The 19,931-nt window shown below is 40.9% G+C and overlaps 1 protein-coding gene and 1 long non-coding RNA gene across 2 annotated transcripts; one reads left to right on the top strand and one right to left on the bottom strand.

Annotated features, from left to right (window-relative positions):
- Nucleotides 1–5,719: 5,719 nt before the first annotated feature.
- On the bottom strand, nt 5,720–18,269 carry LOC311066075 (zinc-binding protein A33-like). Its single transcript, XM_084087050.1, has 6 exons — nt 17,870–18,269; nt 14,069–14,164; nt 13,624–13,854; nt 13,524–13,546; nt 13,324–13,442; nt 5,720–6,724 (listed from the first exon to the last, which is right to left on the bottom strand). The coding sequence occupies exons 1-6, from the start codon at nt 18,263–18,265 to the stop codon at nt 6,342–6,344; spliced, it is 1,248 nt and encodes a 415-aa protein (XP_083943176.1). The 5' UTR covers nt 18,266–18,269; the 3' UTR covers nt 5,720–6,341.
- LOC311066079 lies at nt 8,771–9,819 on the top strand. Its single transcript, XR_014603021.1, has 3 exons — nt 8,771–8,944; nt 9,618–9,662; nt 9,789–9,819. It is a non-coding gene; the product is annotated as an uncharacterized lncRNA (long non-coding RNA).
- Nucleotides 18,270–19,931: the final 1,662 nt, after the last annotated feature.

Here is a 19,931-nt window from a genome sequence, read left to right as displayed (position 1 = left end):
AATCGGCCGATTGAGAGGTATGTCGAGGAGTTTATTGAACTGGCAAATCTCACCTCAATGAACACAGAATGCTTTCAGATCTTTTTTCGGGCAGGGCTATCTGAACCGCTCAGTTCATTCATGCCCTTGCATGATCCTCACGAGACTTTGGAGCACTATATTGATCTGGCCCTTTTGTTAAGCGGATCATCGTTTACTGTGGGCGGGGTAGAGGAAGAGCTCCGTGAACCCACAGTATCCCCTGAGCCAAAGCTTCACGTCACGTCTGCCGAGCCAGAGCTTCACGTCACGTCTGCCGAGCCAGAGCTTCACGTCACGTCTGCCGAGCCAGAGCTTCACGCCAGTCCAGCCGAGCCCGCACTTCACGCCAGATCTGCCGAAGCCAAGGCAGTATGCGTCATGCCCGCCGCCCCTGAGACAGCAAGCGACATGCCCGCCAAGCTAGAGTCTTCACCGCTGGTCCTGTCCAGCACAGAGCCCTCTTCAGCGCTGGTCCCGTCCAGCACAGAGCCCTCTTCACCGCTGGTCCCGTACAGCACAGAGCCCTCTTCACCGCTGGTCCCGTCCAGCACAGAGCCTTCACCGCTGGTCCCGTCCAGCTCAGAGCCCTCTTCATCGCTGGTTCCGTCCAGCACAGAGCCCTCTTCACCGCTGGTTCCGTCCAGCACAGAGCCTTCACCGCTGGTCCTGCCCAGCTCAGAGCCCTCTTCGCCGCTGGTTCCATTCCGTTCAGAGCCCTCTTCATCGCTGGTCCTGTCCAGCTCAAAGTCCTCTTCGCCGCTTGTCCTATCCAGCTCAAAGCCCTCGCTGACGCTGGTCCCGTCAAGCTCAGAGAGCACTGATCCTGATCCAGAGACTGAGCTTCACATCACTTCTGCCGATCCAGAGACTGAGCTTCACATCACGTCCGCCCGTCAAGAGTCTCGTCCCGCCGAGACTGAATCTGTTCCTGAGCCTGAATCTGTTCCTCTTTCTACGCCTGTGTCTTCGGACAAGATGGCCGACTCCACGCCTGTGTCTTCGGACAAGATGGCCGACTCCACGCCTGTTTCTTCGGACAAGATGGCCGACTCCACGCCTGTGTCTTCGGACAAGATGGCCGACTCCACGCCTGTGTCTTCGGACAAGATGGCCGACACCACGCCTGTGTCTTCGGACAAGATGGCCGACTCCACGCCTGTGTCTTCGGACAAGATGGCCGAAACCACGCCTGTGTCTTCGGACAAGATGGCCACCGCCGAGCCAGTGTCTCAGGACAAGATGGTCTCCGCTGAGCCAGTGTCTTCGGACAAGATGGCAGCCGCTGAGCCGGTGTCTGTTCCTGTTCCTGAGCCGGTGTCTGTTCCCGTGCTATGGTCACCTGCACAGCCTGCTCCGCCCTGGTCGCCTGCACAGCCTGCTCCGCCCTGGTCGCCTGCACTGCCTGCTCCGCCCTGGCCTCCCGTATTACATTTACATTTACATTTATTCATTTAGCTGACGCTTTTATCCAAAGCGACTTACAATTGCTATATATGTCAGAGGTCGCACGCCTCTGGAGCAACTAGGGGTTAAGTGTCTTGCTCAGGGACACATTGGTGTCTCACAGTGGATTCGAACCCGGGTCTCTCACACCAAAGGCATGTGTCTTATCCATTGCGCCACCACCACCCTGTATTACCGCAGTCTCAAGGTCCTCTTCCGCTCCACGGACCTGGCCCTCCATCCCGCCCCCGGATCCGGGCCACCTCCCACCTGGACAGTTTTGGAGCGTCTGGAAGCCGCTCTTTGGGGAGGGGCTATGTAACGATAACCAGCTGGAGTGCCCTTGAAACCCTCCAGAGGGCACTCCACACCAGACTATCATGTTTCACTCACAAACTACATTTCCCATAACTCACTGCCCGGATTCATCATCACTTATCACTGATCACATTCACCTGTACCTCATTCACTGATTGCATTCACCTGTGTCTCATCATCCAGTTAGTCTCAGTCTATTTATACCATGTTCATTCATTCACTCACCGCGAAGTCTTGTTAAGTGTTACACTGCATTTCTGAGCGTTTCCCTGGTTTTCTTGTTTCTTGGTTTTTGATATCTTGCCTCTGGTCCCTGGATTACTCTCTTGCCTCTGGTCCCTGGATTACTCTCTTGCCTCTGGTCCCTGCCTGTTTTGTTTGTTTGTTTCTTTGTTTTGACTGCCTGTCTGTGTATGACCCTTGCCTGTACATTGGATTACGCCTCTGGATTGCCCTCAAATAAAGCTGCGTTTGGATCTAAACCTTCTTGTCTCGGAGCAGATCGTAACAGTATTGAGACGCAGGTTATATCCACAACTGGATAACATGAAGTCACATATTCTTCAAAAGTACATTTCCACATAAATGTATCTTCACATATTTCATCAACATTAACTTATCACAGTTTTATCTTAAACCATAAACACACATTTTCTCTCTAAACCATATTCTCTGTTCTCTCTCATTAAACGAGTATTTCTGTATTCATTATACATTTTGTAAGTGTTCACTTTTTACAACAGAATAAATAACATTTGCAGTTAAGTTAAATTATATTTACATTATATGAGTACAAACTTCAATAGTAAACCTATTTGTCTCATAACTTTTACACTTAATTCCTATGAACCGAAACTGTGTTATAGTCTAATACTACTACTACTATATATATGCGTTATTTATTACCCGTAATGCATAGTCTTACACACACAGTTACTTTACACATACACAGTAATAAACTCCGTTAGGAATATATAAAAGAAAACATTAGTGCGAGCGTCGACCGCCATTTCCTCAACTTCGTTATCATTAGACTTGACTATTTACACACTTAACATACCTTTAGCTTATCAAACACACATCACCGGGGATTCATATTAGCTTATAACCCTTTGTGGTCACATAAAAGATGTGAAACTAACATGGAAATATTGAAAATATTACACAGTTATATTGATGATGCGGGACAACAGTTGCTCTTTTTCCACTCAGCCGGATAATGAGCTTGTCTTCCTCCGCGCCTCGCTAAGGGTCCCAGAGTGGCGCGGCTGAAAGGAACTGCCGCCTTGTGTCCGTTCTGTGAAACAGCATGTCATAGCGCACTTCTGTGTATTCTCTCAGTAGTATTTAATTTGTAATAAAAGGAAAGAAAACAAAGGATAATAATCTCAACAAAACCTATTTTTGTGAGTGTCACATTAACACCACTGATTGCAAGTAGGAATATAATTGTTTTAAACAGTCGAATCTTAAATGCGCTTTAATCAAGGTTCTCAAACTGACAGGAATACTTTTAGTCACCTTATTAAAATCTCTTACTGAAATTGCAGCATCTTTCAGAGACATAAAATCAGAAAAAGAAAGAAGGTCTCCTTGATCACTGAATAAATCAGAAACAAAAATAATATTTTGATCCACCCATTCCTTGAAATAAAGTGCTTTGTTTCCACACAATACATGTTCATTATTCCACATAAGACACGTGTGTGGGGAGAAATGATGTTTGAAAGCAATCTTCCAAGATTCTAGAGCTTGTTTGTAAAAATCTGGGAGTTTAATAGGTAATTTGCTGCATTTAAAATGACAAGATAATAAAAACTGAAGGTCACCACAATGTTTGAAGATTATGTTAGGGATCCAAAACCAGTGTAATCCATCATTAGAAATACAATACTTAATCCAGTTAATTTTGATAATAATAATTTTTGAATAATATCAGCCACAGGTCTATAGCCTACGTTATTTTTGAGAAAAATCCGGTTTAAACCAAGTGAACAAGTGTATACAGTGCAATGCATAAGTGAATACACCCATGCTAAAGTTGACTAAAAAGAGGAATAAAAAATCATATTTTGGAAATTGAACTTAATGCCTTAATTTAAAAAATTAGGAAAAATCCAACCTTTAAGGACACCAATTTTCTTTGTGAATGAATAATGTATCGTAAATAAATAAATGTTCTTCCTTAAAATACATGGTGCATAAGTGAGTACACCCCTATGTTAAATTCCCATAGAGGCAGGCAGATTTTTATTTTTAAGTTTTTTTTTTTATTTTTTTTTAGGATACTATGCATCCTGATAAAGTTCCCTTGGCCTTTGGAATTAAAATAGCCCCACATCATCACATAGCCTTCACCATACCTAGAGATTGGCATGGTTTTATTTCAGTTAGCCTAATAGCTGGTTTGATTTGCATTGAGAGATGATCTTATGGAAAGTACCCCATGCCAATCTCTAGGTATGGTGAAGGCTATGTGATGATGTGGGGCTATTTTAATTCCAAAGGCCAAGGGAACTTTATCAGGATGCATAGTATCCTAAATTTTTTTTAAAAAAAATACTTAAAAATAAAAATCTGCCTGCCTCTATGGGAATTTAACATAGGGGTGTACTCACTTATGCACCATGTATTTTAAGGAAGAACATTTATTTATTTACGATACATTATTCATTCACAAAGAAAATTGGTGTCCTTAAAGGTTGGATTTTTCCTAATTTTTTAAATTAAGGCATTAAGTTCAATTTCCAAAATATGATTTTTTATTCCTCTTTTTAGTCAACTTTAGCATGGGTGTATTCACTTATGCATTGCACTGTATATGGGGGTTTAGATATCTGTGTGCATCGATCAGGTTCAGACACTGACAGAGATTTGCTATTCGGTGTTTGACGCTATTAGACACATTTCTAGAAGGAAATCTATTAGCAATAAATCTGGAGCCTCATTGAAATCGCCACCAAATAATAAAGGCAGAGGGATATTTAAGTTTTTAATTACTTATATAAATGACTTTACTATCTGCTGGAATTTTGTTGTTTGAAGAACTCTTGAACCCATGTTCATCCTTATTGAAAAAATTGCTATCCAAGTGAACAACTGAGATAATCCACCTTCCAATCCCTGAAGAAAGCATTTCTATAATCTTTCCTTGAACTCCACTATTAAGTACAGCAGAATTTTGAGTGTGTCGACAGAGTGTGTCTCTTGAAAAAAAATAGATGTCCTTTTTCATGGATTTACAAAACAAAAATAAAGCTTTTAGCTTGTTTAAGTCACGTAGCCCCCGAACATTCAAAGAGAAACATAAGAGGAAGTTGAGATATATATATATATATATATAAAGAAGGGTGAAATCTGCAGCCCGGAAGTTGTCCGTTTTAGGTACTAATATCTATTCCATTAAGTCGTTCTTGTTCTTTACTAGTACCCTTTTTAAAGTTACTATTCTTATTCATTAGATACTAGTTCATTATTAGACACTGGTTTAGTGCATCAAAATGTTTACCGACATGGAAATGACAATTATTGATAATTTTTTGATTATTGATCATCAAATCTTTTTCCATTTAATTTCAAATGTTGCGAAAAACTAGTTTGAAAACACTTTTTGTTGAGAAAAAGGGTTTTAAAGCAAATAAATATGGTGTCACATGACAGAAGCTGTATTTGTTGATCCTGTTAAAGCATAATCATATAATTAAATTGTATATTCAATTATTTTATCACTGTTGGTAAGAATAATACATGTTACTTCTCTAACATCATTCTTCCTTATTTTTGTAATTTTGTCTGTTTTTATAATCTAAAAAATGTTAAACAGAAAAATAGCCGAATAGCTGCACCCGTTTCTGAATATTGCTGGATCAAGTATTGATTTAAATAGTATTTATAATGAAGTACAAAAAATCATCACACTTGTTAATAAAAATAATTGTTTGTATACAATTTAATAATATATAATAACATGTTGTTTGAAATGGACGAGGAAAACAGCGCCTTGTAAATCTCTGCCGCTCGTCAAAACTACAAATGTGCGTCTGTCAAACGAAGGAAGACTGAAGGAGTTTCCAATAAAGGCAGAAAGAAAGGTAAAATAAACATGTTACGTCTGTAAAGTATTGTTTCCATGACTTAAACCCTAATTATCATCCCAAACATTTAATCTTTCACTCTGAGCATTAAATCACATAATCACATATTATTTATTTATTTAAAACACAAGATTATCAGCAAGAACCTTTTACATCCATTTATTCCAATGAACAAATGATAATTTCTCCTCTATAACTGAAATAATTATTCATTTAGTCTCATGTTGAACAAACACTGAGAATGTGCAGAATTTACTGCTTCAGTGATTTGATGTAATACAAGAAAAAAATATGATATATAATCATATATAATTATGATGCAAAAAAGTTAGAAATTAATAAACACACATTGACTGAAATAAGCGGGTCTCTAATCGTCTAATTGTGTGAAGTGGAATATAAATGAAAACTTGTTGTTTATTGATCTGAGTGTTGCTGTAGTGCTGGATATCAGTCATGTGATCATCACGGCCCAATCACAGCCACCGTACTGATATTCAGATCAACAGCACTCTTACTCATGTGATATGGATTAAATATTGGAAACATGATGAAAGCAGGAATGCTTGTCTGCCCACTCCAGACATCAGTGTTGAAGAAAACACGTCCCTTCCTCTGGTTTGATGCTGTAGTTACTCCAAGAATCCAGCGTTTACTCTGTTTAACCTCCACATCCCAGCAGTGTGTTCCTGAGTTAAAACCCTCTGAACCCAGAACACAGTAATAACGGTCAAATCTCTCTGGATTATCAGGAACAGGTTGTTTGTTCCCGCTGATTCTCACACTGGTCAGATCATCAGACAGGACGAGACGGTGATGAGCAGTGTTTGGATCCAGAATCACAGGAGCTGATGAGACACAATCAACAGATGCTTTTATTCTGATCTTCATATAATGATCAAGAGTGACCCAATACAGATTATTATGAATTATGACACTCGTCCTGTTGATCAAACACATTTTCCTCTGATCACTGTCAGTGCTGTTATTAGTTTCACACTCGTTTTTATCATCAGCGTTTAACGGCATCAACTACAAACATTAAATATGAGATTCAGACATTTGTGTCCATCAAGAGAAACTGATACTTTGGGAAAGTTAAATAACAATAAATCAATGAGATCTGTTGAGATTTATGCTGTAGATGAAGAACTGTAAGTGTGTGTCTGATCTTCAGCATCTGATCATCTTCATTTTATTGGCTCTTATAGTCTGTGTTTTGTTTTAAATTAGTTTATTATGACTGTCTGTTGTGTTTGACTTACAATCATGAATCACCTTCAACACTTCCTATCCACTCCCTAGCAACTAAGCAGAGTACCCTAGCAACTGTTCAGCAAGACCTATAACTCTGCACCAGAACATCGTAGAGACATGTTGGTTCGCTCCTTTGACTAATGCTAGCAAACAGAACATGCCATTCTACACATGCTAGCAGTGAATAGCTACATGCTAATAGCAATTAGTTAAGTGTTAAAACTTCAAAAATACTAACTAAAACACAGAAGCATGCTAATCATGTTAGCACAATGCTAACAACATGTTGATTATGCTAGCATCATGTTAGCATCTTGCTAAAACACGCAAGCAACATGGTGACATCTATCTATCTATCTATATGTCAATCTATCTATCTATCTATATGTCTATCTATCTATCTATCTATCTATCTATTAGGACTGAAAAATTAATCGCAATTTACATGTAATCACACTTAAATCGAGATGGCTTATCGTGATTTTAAAATTGCAAAGGCTGCGATTTTTTTTGCAGTTGAGCTCCTCCGTCTGTGAGATGATGTGCTTCTTACACAGAATAAGGCAGTCGTGTATTTATAAGTCATGTTTAATCAAAGAGTTTCAATCTTCTGTTTATTCCATAGACAGTAAAATAAATGGACACAGCGACCCCATTGGATTCAACGGAGAAAAGTAAAGTCAATTAGAAGCTCTCTCTTCCTGATGGCTGAGCGGCTGCGCAGACTCACACTGAGCTTGATGACGTAGATGTGACGTGAGCAACCCGTCTGTCTTCTAGTAGCTGTGCCGAGAGAAATCTGAATCATTCCCTTCCGAATCTTGCAGAGACGGAGAGTGTGAGTAGGAGCTGTCCATGAGCTGGAGCAGGAGACACTTTTGCTAAGTATTCTGATTAATTATTTTGTCATTTTGCCTCCACGTCCCCCCGATCGCCCATGAGCTTCTCCTCCTGTCCATACGGTAATCTCTCTACTGTGCGACAGAGAGTCGCGTTGTTATGACGCAATCGTTAAGCCTATTTTTACAAAAACTGCATCTACGGGGCCATAATGTAAGATACAAGGTAATGGAGCCTTTTATACATTTTCATGTTTCTTTAGAAATAAATAATGGACAAATGGAGTCTTTAACCCCCTGAGGTCGGCTGTCGCGCCGGCGCTATAGGCTCGTTTTTTTTCCTTATCAGTGCAAACAAAATTCTAATATTAATTTTTATCTTATATGCTTGTGTTGTACATCAATCGATCCTGTTAAGTGTGTATTTTTTTTGTGCATTCTCATAATAAAAACAAAGTGTTGTGCTTTTCGCCAAATAAAGAAAAATAAACATGATGCGCGTTCTGCCGTCTCTCTCAATGTGAAACTCATTCTGAAACGCGACAGAAAATGACCTGTAACTCAGCGAATGTTTGTCACACAGACTTAAAACACATGTCTATGCAACGCTTGGAGTCTCTATTTTTAAAATATGTAAATTATATAAAAAACAAATATTCTCTGTTTAAGTAATCCGTAAGAAAGCAGCGGCATGTACAGTTTCTCAAACACATCCTAATTAACTATAATGTGACCACACCCACGCGCGCACGAGCGATTGACATGCAAATGATCCACGCACAGAACGCAGACCTGTAAACGCCCTCATCACCTCAAAACAAAGAATAAGAGACTTCGGTAACTTACTCCTCTCTGCTTTTCATCGAGTTTGAAGATGTGCTGTGCTGTGCTGTTTACCTTGTGCTGTGCTGTGCTGTTTACCTTGGGATTTACCTCAGAAGAACGCGATTTGAAGATGAGAAGATTTTTAAGGTAAGACATGTTAAACTGGTCGTGCCAGATTAAAATGTATGTTATGAAATGAGTTTGGAGTAAAAACATGAACTAAGCCTAATATCGTACATGTATATGCATCTATAAATAGACAGAAACATGTTAAAATGTGAACTAGACTGGTAGGCAACCTTTCAGTGCTAAATTTATATAGGCCTACTTCATATATATTCCACTCAGTTTTGATTAGCTTATGACACTGAAATAATGCTAAAATACTTCTTTATGCGTAATGTAGCTTGTTTGCGAATATCTACTAATGTGATTTAGTGCAAATATGTTTCAGCCTCCGGTAAAATATGTGATATAGCCTACTGTCTACATTATATTTTTATATAAATGCTCGATTTTGGTTAGCCTAAGACACGCTTCAATACTGCCTTATGCACAGATGTTTGTGAATACAGGTGTAAATGTTTGAAATGTAGTGATGTGTGTCGTTCGCGAACGATCCGTTCATTGCGTGTGTCACTAAATGCGTGCGGATACCCATCAACAGATACTCGCGGTGACGCGGTCTATGGCCCATAAATAGATATTTCTCCGTTCTATGGCCCATCAACTATACATTGTTTGTCCATAACCATCACTTGCTCAGCAGTTTACTTTGTATAATGTATGCTAAAAGTTTTATTTTGATGTTGTTTTTTAGGAATGTGAACCTTCAGTTCTCAGTGCGATCGAGAAATCATACCGAGTAAGTGCATAGACGTAATATTTTACAGATGAAATGTAGCCTAATTGTGTTTACATCGTCATAATATAAAAGTAGCCTACCTATTCTTGTGTGAAATGACAAAAAACATCCATTCTGCTTATACAGGAGACACTGCGCAGATGAGGGTGAAAACACAAGATACATGGAGGACAAAGACATTTCCATGTCCTGCACCTGTGACTGCATACAACAAACACATGGGGGGTGTTGACCTGTCTGATCAGCTGATACAGTACTACACAACACAGCACATAAGGGACCGTTCGGTATTTATGGAAGGGGCCACCGGAGGAAAATAGGGGAGGGTCATGTCTTTTTATTCTTTGTTGAGGGGAGGGTCATCCAACTTTTTTTAGTCTAGGGGGAGGGTCACCCAACTTTTATATTCATTAAAACAGCAACATTTCAAAGTGGCTTGTTTGGTGCTATTTTTTTTCCATTTATTCCATGTTGATCTCGCGTTATCAGCCCCCCTTCGATATCAGATGGGTCTGACCCAACAAAAATCCAGTTTGGCGCTGTTTGACAGTGCGCGAGCACTTCAGTTCGCGCTTAGAAAAAGTGCATCATGTCAGAACAGAATGCCAAAGAAATGTTTACCCGGCAAAGCTTTAAAGCACGAGCAAATAATGAACTTTTGTGATTGCGAATAAGTGCACAGTGTCCTGTGAGTGTAACTCTACCGCTGCATTAACATGTGATGTGAACGTACGTCGAATTTAACAGTATTGAGACTGAGGCGCCAGAACTGCAGCTGATAGAATGTGCGCTGTAGCGCGATACTACCATATTTTAGTCTCCATTCTTATTTTGTTTCCACGATGTGTAAGATGTAGGGCTACCACATCTTTAAATTACTATTAGTATTATTTAAGTTAACATAAAATACATAGACCTACACCACAAAAACTAGTTGAGGATAAATTCGTTAAAATTGGGCGATTCCAGTGTTATGGACGTGACATTTGCAGTCAAAACTTAAAATAAAAATTCTCAGAAAATGCATTTAATACCAATATTTTGAAACGTCTGAAAGGAGTCAAGACATTAGAAAAATATCAGTCTACTACACATGCGTTTTTTATTTAATATGAGGGAAATACACATGTGGCAAAATATTTTTTAGTAATTCTATAAATTACACTGTGCAAACCAAAGATATATACCCACCGGATGAATAAAGATCGGCCTCCACAGAACATAAAATATTATATTATTTTTATTTTATTTTTCGTGTTCGCATTTATGTGAAAAAAAAATAATGTTACGGACGTGACAGTTCTCCATTACGGACATGACTGCTCTGAAGCAACTTTAAAAATTTCACAGAGACCTCAAACAGAAAGCACAAAGCCTTTCTTTAAAGTGAATTTCGTTTTTTTATTAATTTTATCTTAATTTTAATCAATGTTTCATCTGGATTTAATAAATAATAAGTAGTCTAAATATAGTAGAAAATAGATAATCATGACACGGAGGCGCGGGCGAGTGAACTGGATCTTGTCTCATAAATGAACCGAAACTCAGCGTAAGGTATGCTACTTGCCTCACAGACCTGAGAAATATATAGAAAGCTTGAAATGTCTACTTTTAAACAGAACAATTCAAAACGAAGGAAAACAGACTGCTTTCTGCTTATGAAATGTGCATTTCTCTCTGGCGCGTTCTGAGAAGATCGCGACGCATCGTCAACTTCATCTTTGCAGTAGACACAGAAAACACTTGTTTATTAATAAACAATTAAAATGTCTCCTAGCTATATTTGACATATTAATAATCATTACTTTTGCCGGTTCTTTGTGACAGCTTTTAGATGCTTTATTCACAGCGCCACCCACATGTTGAACGAGTCACACCGCATCAGCACCGAAAACATGATTTTTTTTCAAATCTAAAATCAAAAATCGTGATACGAACCGAATCGTAGGTTTGGTCTATCGTTACAGCCCTAGTAAGATGAGAAAGCAAGAGTTTATGGTTTAAAAAACAAACAAACAATGGCTATCTGAACATCTTTGCCACGAGCAAACCAGTAGAATAAGGCTAATCAATAAATTATCGGGGAGGGTCATGCGTTTTTTCACAATCATTTTGGAGGGTCATAGAAAAATTTATTGCTGGCGAAGGGAGGGTCATGTCTTTTTTGACAACAGATCTCAAAACTCCTCCGGTGGCCCCTTAAATAAATAACGAACAGTCCCTAACCATGAAGTGGTACAGTAAGATTTTTCTACACTTCTTGGACATTGCTTCCACCAACTCTTTCATTGTGCACAAAGAGCTACATGGTAACTTGTCACATAAAGAGTTTATGGAGCAACTTATAACAGAGCTCTGTGGTGTGTCACAGAAAACGGCAATGAGTTTTAAATCAGTGTTGGAAACCGTTGTGCTGCTTAATATATATTTTTTATAACCTGTAATAGTTTTTTCAGGATTCTTTGAATAAAAATATTTTTTTTATAAAAAAACAAAAGTTTGGTCTTTTTTTCTTTCTTTTTTGGAAAGGATGTATTAAGTGATAGTAATAACTTTAAGTCTTTCCATTGTTAGAAAAGATTTCTATTTTGAATAAATGCTGTTCTTTTTAACTTTTTATTCATCAGTGAATCATTCTTAGGTCATCATTCTTTGTTCAGACTGCCTCACAGCACCTTGATGGCCCATTAGCCATGGGGGGAGTGTCTTTAGTCACACCCCTGGTGTGAATCACATTAATATTCATGGCCCACGCATACAGCAGTGCTGACACAAAAACTGACATGCAAAATTAAAATCGTTATATTGTTGTTTGTGAAAGAGTGGTCAGAATGATTTTCACCTCATTTTGTAGAAAAAATTCTAGCCTACAAGAATAGTAATTCCAAAGTCTTATGGAAAACTATTCAGTATGTGTTAAATGGCCTTATTGCAGTGACAATGTTTTTCCCAAAACATACTAACCACGCATAATATTTTTTTTCTATAAAATGCAAACATGTACATCCATTTTGCTCACATATTATTGTAGCAGAGTTTGTGCTGAATACAACAAAATTACATGTTGGCCAATAGTATGTTGTAAGTAGCTGAAATAAGCACAAATGTCAGGTCATGTCAAAACATCTCAAGGGCCCCAAAAACACCTCAGACTCCAGAGGGTTAAACGCCTCAGATGTAAATTTATTCACTGTCAAAGTGACGCCAAAATGAATGGGAGTCAATGGAGTGCTAACAGCAGGAGATGGTCCGCTAATCAATGGCGGCGCCCGGGGAAGCTTCAGTTTCCGGCTGATAGATTACCCCCCTTGGTTTATTCAGCTACAGCGATAGGGATTTCCTGGAATGATGCGCATTATTGTACTTCTGCGGCGGGGCTTATTTATCGTGTTTGCATGAGAGCGCCCTCTGGCAGTATTTACTACCAATCAGCCGCACTCCACTGACAAGCTGCGCATAAAATAATCGCAGCCTTTGCCAAATCACGTGCGGTTTTATTGCGATTAATCGTGCAGCTCTAGTATCTATCTATATGTCCATCTATCTATCTATCTATCTATCTATCTATCTATCTATCTATCTATCTATCTCTGTCATGAAGAGCCTCTAACTCTCCACCCATCCATCATGTCCAGCTCAGATCTCCTGCTGTCAGACTCACTGTTTTGGACGATGTCCTGCATCTTCTTCCAGACTCTGAACGGCAGGTTGCCCAAGTATCGTGGCACATGAATCAAAGCTCCAGAAGCCATCTGTGGATCCGGCTGTGAGCTCTGGACTCTGGAAGAACATTCAGGAGTCAGAACTGCAGTGGCTTTGGATCAGAACCAGAGAGACCAGAGACAGGAGCAGATCACTCACCTTTCCATTGAGACTGGAAACTCCTGCAGAACAAACACACCATTTATCATCAAGAACTCAATCAATCATCAATCAATCAACCAATGATCTGAAATCAGACCTTCAGAAAGCAGACGTCACTGGCTTTCATCATCTCCTCCATGTCTTTGATTGTGTGTGAAAGAGCTGAGATGTGTGTGTTCATCTCCTCCAGCTTCTCCTTCATCCTCTGCTTCTTCTGCTCCTCTTCCTCCCTCAGTGCAGTGACTGTAGCTTCTTCTTCATCTCTGAGAAACTGATGAAGCTTCTCAAACTGCTGTTTAATCTGACGCTCTGTGTGCTCAGCTTGAGACTGAAATCACATCACATTCACTTCAATCATCTCAATCGACACACATCATTAATATCCAAGATAAACTCGGATACCCGACATAAAACGGATCCAGAAGCAGATTGCTGCTAGTCATTTACAGAAATAATAAACTGGAATCCATTATATCAGATCATAACTGTATATAGTGATCCAACAGCTGTAATGAAAATTACTCTCGTTTCTGTTTCCTCACCTTGATGTGTTGAACTGTTTTCTCAAACTCTGCTTTCATTTTTTCATTGTGTTGAAGTTTCTCCTGTAAGGACTCCAGTGCTGTATTGAGCTCCTCCTAGAATTGAACAAAAATACATTAAAACACCAGATTACAGTGAAGAGAAGACAATACAGTGATATGATCATATAATGCAGTGAAAAAGTATTTGCCACCATCTCACACTAAATTGATTCAGAAAATTAAACCTACCATAAAACAAAGGCAACCTGAGTAAACAGAAAGTACAGTTTGTAAATGACAGTGTTATTTATTGAAACAAAAAAAGTTCTCCAATACCAACTGGGCCGGCGTGAAAATGTATTTGCCCCCGTAGTTATTACAGTTTTTCTCAGTCGCTTTGGTGCATTTCTCACATCACTATTTACATTTGCACAACAGTTAATGCAGTTCTCAAAACAATTAGTACAAACTGCAAAACCTAGTTGATAACCTGCAAAAGCGTGTCACTTGCTCAAAATGGATAGCTCATTCCTCAAACGCAAGTATTCATGTCAATGACAGTGTCAGTGTCATCAAGATGAAAAGTCCTGACACCATTGTTTATGAACAAGATAGTCAAATGGCTTTGTCATGTTTTCATTATGAAAGTTTACTCTGTAAATGCTTTCCAATGCAAAAAAGTCAGATCTTGGTGACACTACCTGGAAATGCTCAAGACAGCACTATATACTATTTGCACAGCCATTTGAAAAATACAGTAAAGTTACACATTACTGTATTTAGTGAGGTAACTGAGTACAAGACACTGAATATGTATGTTTCACATTTTTACTGCATATGCTCTTTGCAATTCTAATTTGTTCACAGCATTGTGCAAAAGAAAAAATACACCCTTATTTACAAAAATAAACTCCCTTTGGGTAGAGCTGGGCACAACTGTGAACAATATTGCAGAACATATTGGAACTGAACATACAACATACATAGTACTGTAATCATTCATGCACATCCAGACGTTCCTCATCAGTGAAAGCTGAGATTCAGCTGAGAGAAATTGTTCAATTTAGGAGACATTTTCAGGGAAATTTTTTTTTTTTTAAAATGTGTAAAATTAGCTTGACAGATTTTGACAACTATTTCAACATTTTTGTATGTAATGACTCAAGCAATGAAATTGAGGACTATTAGTTTTATATGGAATGACTATTCAGCATTCACAAGTATAGTTAATTTTGACTGACATGACATAAGCAAATGATAATGTTATAAAACAGCAGAGAGTTGTATGAAAGCAATTGATGCATGTCCAAAAGCATTTGCAATTTGTTGGAAGGAATGAGAAACTGCTACTATGATGTGCACACATGACTAAATGTTGTGGAGGTTGAACTAACTGTTGTGCAAATGTAAATAGTGATGTGAAAAATGCACCAAAGCGACTGAGAAAAACTGTAATTCCTCTAATCTATGAAACTGCATTTATAATGTAGTTCAGCTGGACTAAACACAACCAGTCCTGATCACTGCAGCTGTTCAATCAGATCAACACTGAACACTGAAGCCTGATTGGTTCACATTTGTACAGACAAATGACTTTTCAGCCCGCTAAAAATAAAAGAAGCTGACGGGGTCGACTGCATATTTAAGTTGCACATATTTAAGTTGCGCTGAAAACTGTTTTCATCAGAATTGTTCACCTTCAAACGTGAAGATCATCTCCTCGCTGTCTCCAAAGAGAAGAAGATAGGAGCCTTTCTGCTCATCATTGAAACAAGCCTCAACTAGCGGCTTAACGGCTCTTCAACAGCTAAAGCTGACTCGCTGCTTCTCCTCTGGGCTATCCGGCAACTCTTCAAGAGACACTGTCACTATTAAAAGAGCAAATCTAAACGATGTATGTTGCAAAATGCCGTGCCACGAGTGTTGCTCCTGCAGGGCTCCCTGCTTCCCTCATCTGGAGCGAGTGCCATGGTTTCATTTGGCGGCTCCGAGGAGGACTTTGATGACACTATGTCTCTGAAGCGGAGGACTGAGCGAACTCTGTTATAAGTCATGGTGCGCTCCCTAATCATCACGCGTCCACTATTCCTCTTCGTCTGCCCTCAACTTGTTTGGCGGTGTGGAGGAAAAAGGCTACACCAAGCTTCCCCCATTGGGAGAGACAATCCACACATCTCTGCCTAAAGCTGCCCGTCCCTCTGAGCCGATTCTCAAGTCTACCAGGCCAACCTTCTCTGCACTATGGATAAAACTGGTCTTGACCCGACGGCCTTCAAAGAGCTGTGCAGCGTGACCGACCACAGAGTGATTTTCCGGAATCAGAGAGTGCGTTCCCACACAACCCGTAAAATCCCATAAAGACATGTGACATCGATGTGACTTGTAATGTCTCAGCAGCGTCTTAAGTTTGCTTATGAGCTGCGATTTCTCTCTCGAGAAACCACGCTTGTGCATTTTTTTTCTCTGATTCGATCATAAACTTGCGCATTACGTTTCACAGCTGGCGAACGATCCCGGCTTGAGCGTCATCACTACGACACGGCATTATTACAGCTTTTGTTCACACAGCGCGCGTTCCGGGACTGAACACAGCAATGTTACAAGGTCACCAACACGGCATCAATCCCGGGTCGAGTTTGCGTTCACACAGAAGACACTCTGGCAATTTGCCGACAATTTCCCGGGTTCAAAGCGCTGTGTGAAAGGGGCTTAAGTCTACGGCCCAAGCGATTGGTCGTGCCATGGCCAGTTTGGAGGACCACCTTTGGCTAAACCTGACGGAGATCAAGACAAGACAGCCCTCCTTGACTCCCCATCTCTCCCTCGGGTCTGTTCGGTTCTGCAGTGGACGGCTTCGCTGAGCGTTTTACAGCGGCCCAGAAGTCGTCATAGATGATGCACCACTTCAAATAAAAAACAAACACCTTTTGCAAAGAGCATTCCTCCTCTTCATTATCCTATTGCAATCATCAGCCCCCCCACCACAGCTGCGCCTCTTCAACCCCTCGCCACCCAGAGCCAGGCTTGGGAAGCTTTTACCGGCATGTCAGATTGGGTTTTAGAAATAATCAAACGGAGTTACTCGCTCCAGTTCTCTCGCAGGCTCCCCTGCTTCAGGAGTGTGACTAACAAGTAAAAAGAGTAAAAAAAACTTTAAACTTAAAAAGTGTAAGAGTAAAAAAGTATTTAAAAAAAAAAACTACTCAAGTAGCTAGTTACTTCGAAACATAGGCTTCATCATATATATATATATATATATATATATATATATATATATATATATATATATATATATATATATATATATAGAGCCGGGCTTGGGAAGCTTTTACCGGCATGTCAGATTCTCTCGCAGGCTCCCCTGCTTCATCCTCGATTTGAGATGTCTGAACCACGCTCTGGTCACACAGACGGCCGTTCAGAATGCTAATGCTAACTTTGAAACAAATCCTCTCACAGATCTGATTGTTTTTTATCAGTGGATCTGGAGGACACATACTGTCATATCCAGATAGCCAAGTCACAGTTCTTGAGATTCACGTTTGAAGGGGCTTACCTAATAATAGTCCTACCATTCTGACTGTCTCTTGCTCTGCGCACTTTTATGATATTCGTGGATGCGGCCCTCTCCCCCTGAGACAGATGGGAGTTCACCTCCTGAATTACCTCAATGATTGGCTCCTTTTGGCCCAATCGAAGGAGGAACTCTGCGCACACACAGATCTTTGCTCATCAGGACCAAGGTTACGTTAGTAACCGGAACTGTGTCTGTGACTCGTTATTATTCTTTACATGTGAATGAAGAAACATTAGTCTTACCTTATATGATGAAACCACTTCACTGATGGGTCTGAATTTATGATTGTCATGTTGTTTTGAATCTCTGCACACGATACACACAGGCTGTTTGTCCTCCAGGCAGAAGAGTTTGAGTTTCTCACTGTGTAAACTGCAGATCTCCTCAGACCCTGATGAACGCCTCTCATTTCTCTCCTTCAGGAACGACTCACACAAGTTTTTTAACGCAAGATTAAATGGAGGCTCAGGTTTTGAGGATCTTCTCCTGCAGACAGGACACTCCTGAGATTCCTTGGTTCTCCAGAACTGTTGAAGACACTCTTTACAGAAACTGTGACTACAGGATAAAATAACAGGAGCCTTGAAGATTTCACAGCACACAGGACAAATATAATCATCTTCAGCTGCTGAAGCCATTTTCACTGTTTGAGCTCCAGCAATCTAAACTTGTCATGATAAATCACTGGAAGGTGAACAAGTGTTTATTAGGACTCAACACTCAAAACATGAATATCACTCAAAGTCAATGAGGAAGTTCCTTCTCCGGGTGCGCTCGCGAAATCGCTTCTCTTTCCACAATACAGACTCTCAGGGGAAGACGCTCAGGCTCGGACACACAGGGACTTCGATGGTCTGGTGCTCGGTGCTCGGTGCTCGGTGATCGGTGCTCGGGTGCGGTGAAACAACAGGAACATCCACTGAAGACGACGACAACCCGGAAGACGACACGAACACACATGAAGGACTGCAAACAACGGATGGACACTGGAATGGAGAGATGAGTGAGTATATGTAGAGAAAGGTAATGGGAAACAGCTGAGGTGGGGAATGAGATGATTGCAGACAGCTGGAGCACTGAACAAACACGCGAGCGGGACAACGCCCACTCACGCAAACTCACAGACATGTAAACAAACAGTGACACGAGACACAGAGGAAACGATGAATTATCAACCGTGACAGTACCCCCTCTCCTAGGAATGCCTCACGGCATTCCCAGACCTCCTTACCTGTCGATTGAAATCATCGATAAGGGAGTGATCCAGGATGTCACGAGCAGGAACCCAACTTCTCTCCTCCGGACCGTAACCTTCCCAATCCACCAAGTACTGAAATCCGCGTCCCCTCCGCCTAGAATCCAGGATGCGACGGACCGAATAGGATGGTTCCCCGTCTACGAGTCGCGGCGGTGGGGGAACCGGGACTGGCGGATTAATACGTGAAAAAAACACAGGCTTGACTTTAGAAACGTGGAAGACGGGGTGAATTCTCCTGTACGCCAGAGGAAGATTGAGGCGGACTGCCACCGGACTAACAATCTTGGTGACAGAAAACGGGCCAATGAATTTAGGAGCTAGTTTATTCGACACGGAACGGAGAGGAATGTTCTTGGTAGAAAGCCACACTTTGGAACCGACGACGTATACGGGAGGCCTTGACCGGTGGCGATCGGCCTTGGCCTTGGTGCGCTCCCGCACTTGGAGGAGTGTCTCTCGGGCCCTCGTCCAAGTACGGTGACACCTCTGGATGAAGGCGTGGGCGGAGGAGACCGCGACTTCGGATTCAGCACTAGGAAAAACAGGTGGTTGGTACCCTACACTACACTCAAACGGAGATAGGCCCGTGGATGACACTGGCAACGTATTGTGGGCGTACTCCACCGTAGAAAGTTGTTGACTCCAGGAGGAAGGATTCCTGGAGACCAAACATCGTAACGTTCTTTCCAAATCTTGGTTGGCTCTCTCAGTTTGGCCATTGCTCTGGGGATGGAACCCAGAGGACAGACTGACCGTCGCCCCCAGCAATCTACAAAACTCTCGCCAAAATCTGGACACAAACTGGGGTCCCCTGTCAGAAACCACGTCTGTCGGGAGGCCATGTAACCGAAAGACGTGGTCAACGACTGCCACCGCTGTCTCCTTGGCTGAAGGTAATTTGGGCAAGGGAATAAAGTGGGCTGCCTTCGAGAATCGGTCCATCACGGTCAAAACTACCGTGTTACCCTGGGAGGGTGGGAGGGCGGTGATAAAATCTAGAGCGATGTGGGACCAAGGTCTCGAAGGCACCGACAGCGGTTGAAGTA

The sequence above is a fragment of the Abramis brama genome, assembly GCF_963993115.1.
Source record: "Abramis brama genome assembly, chromosome: 16".
Lineage (NCBI taxonomy): Eukaryota > Metazoa > Chordata > Actinopteri > Cypriniformes > Leuciscidae > Abramis > Abramis brama.
This window is presented reverse-complemented; position numbering and strand designations above follow the sequence as displayed.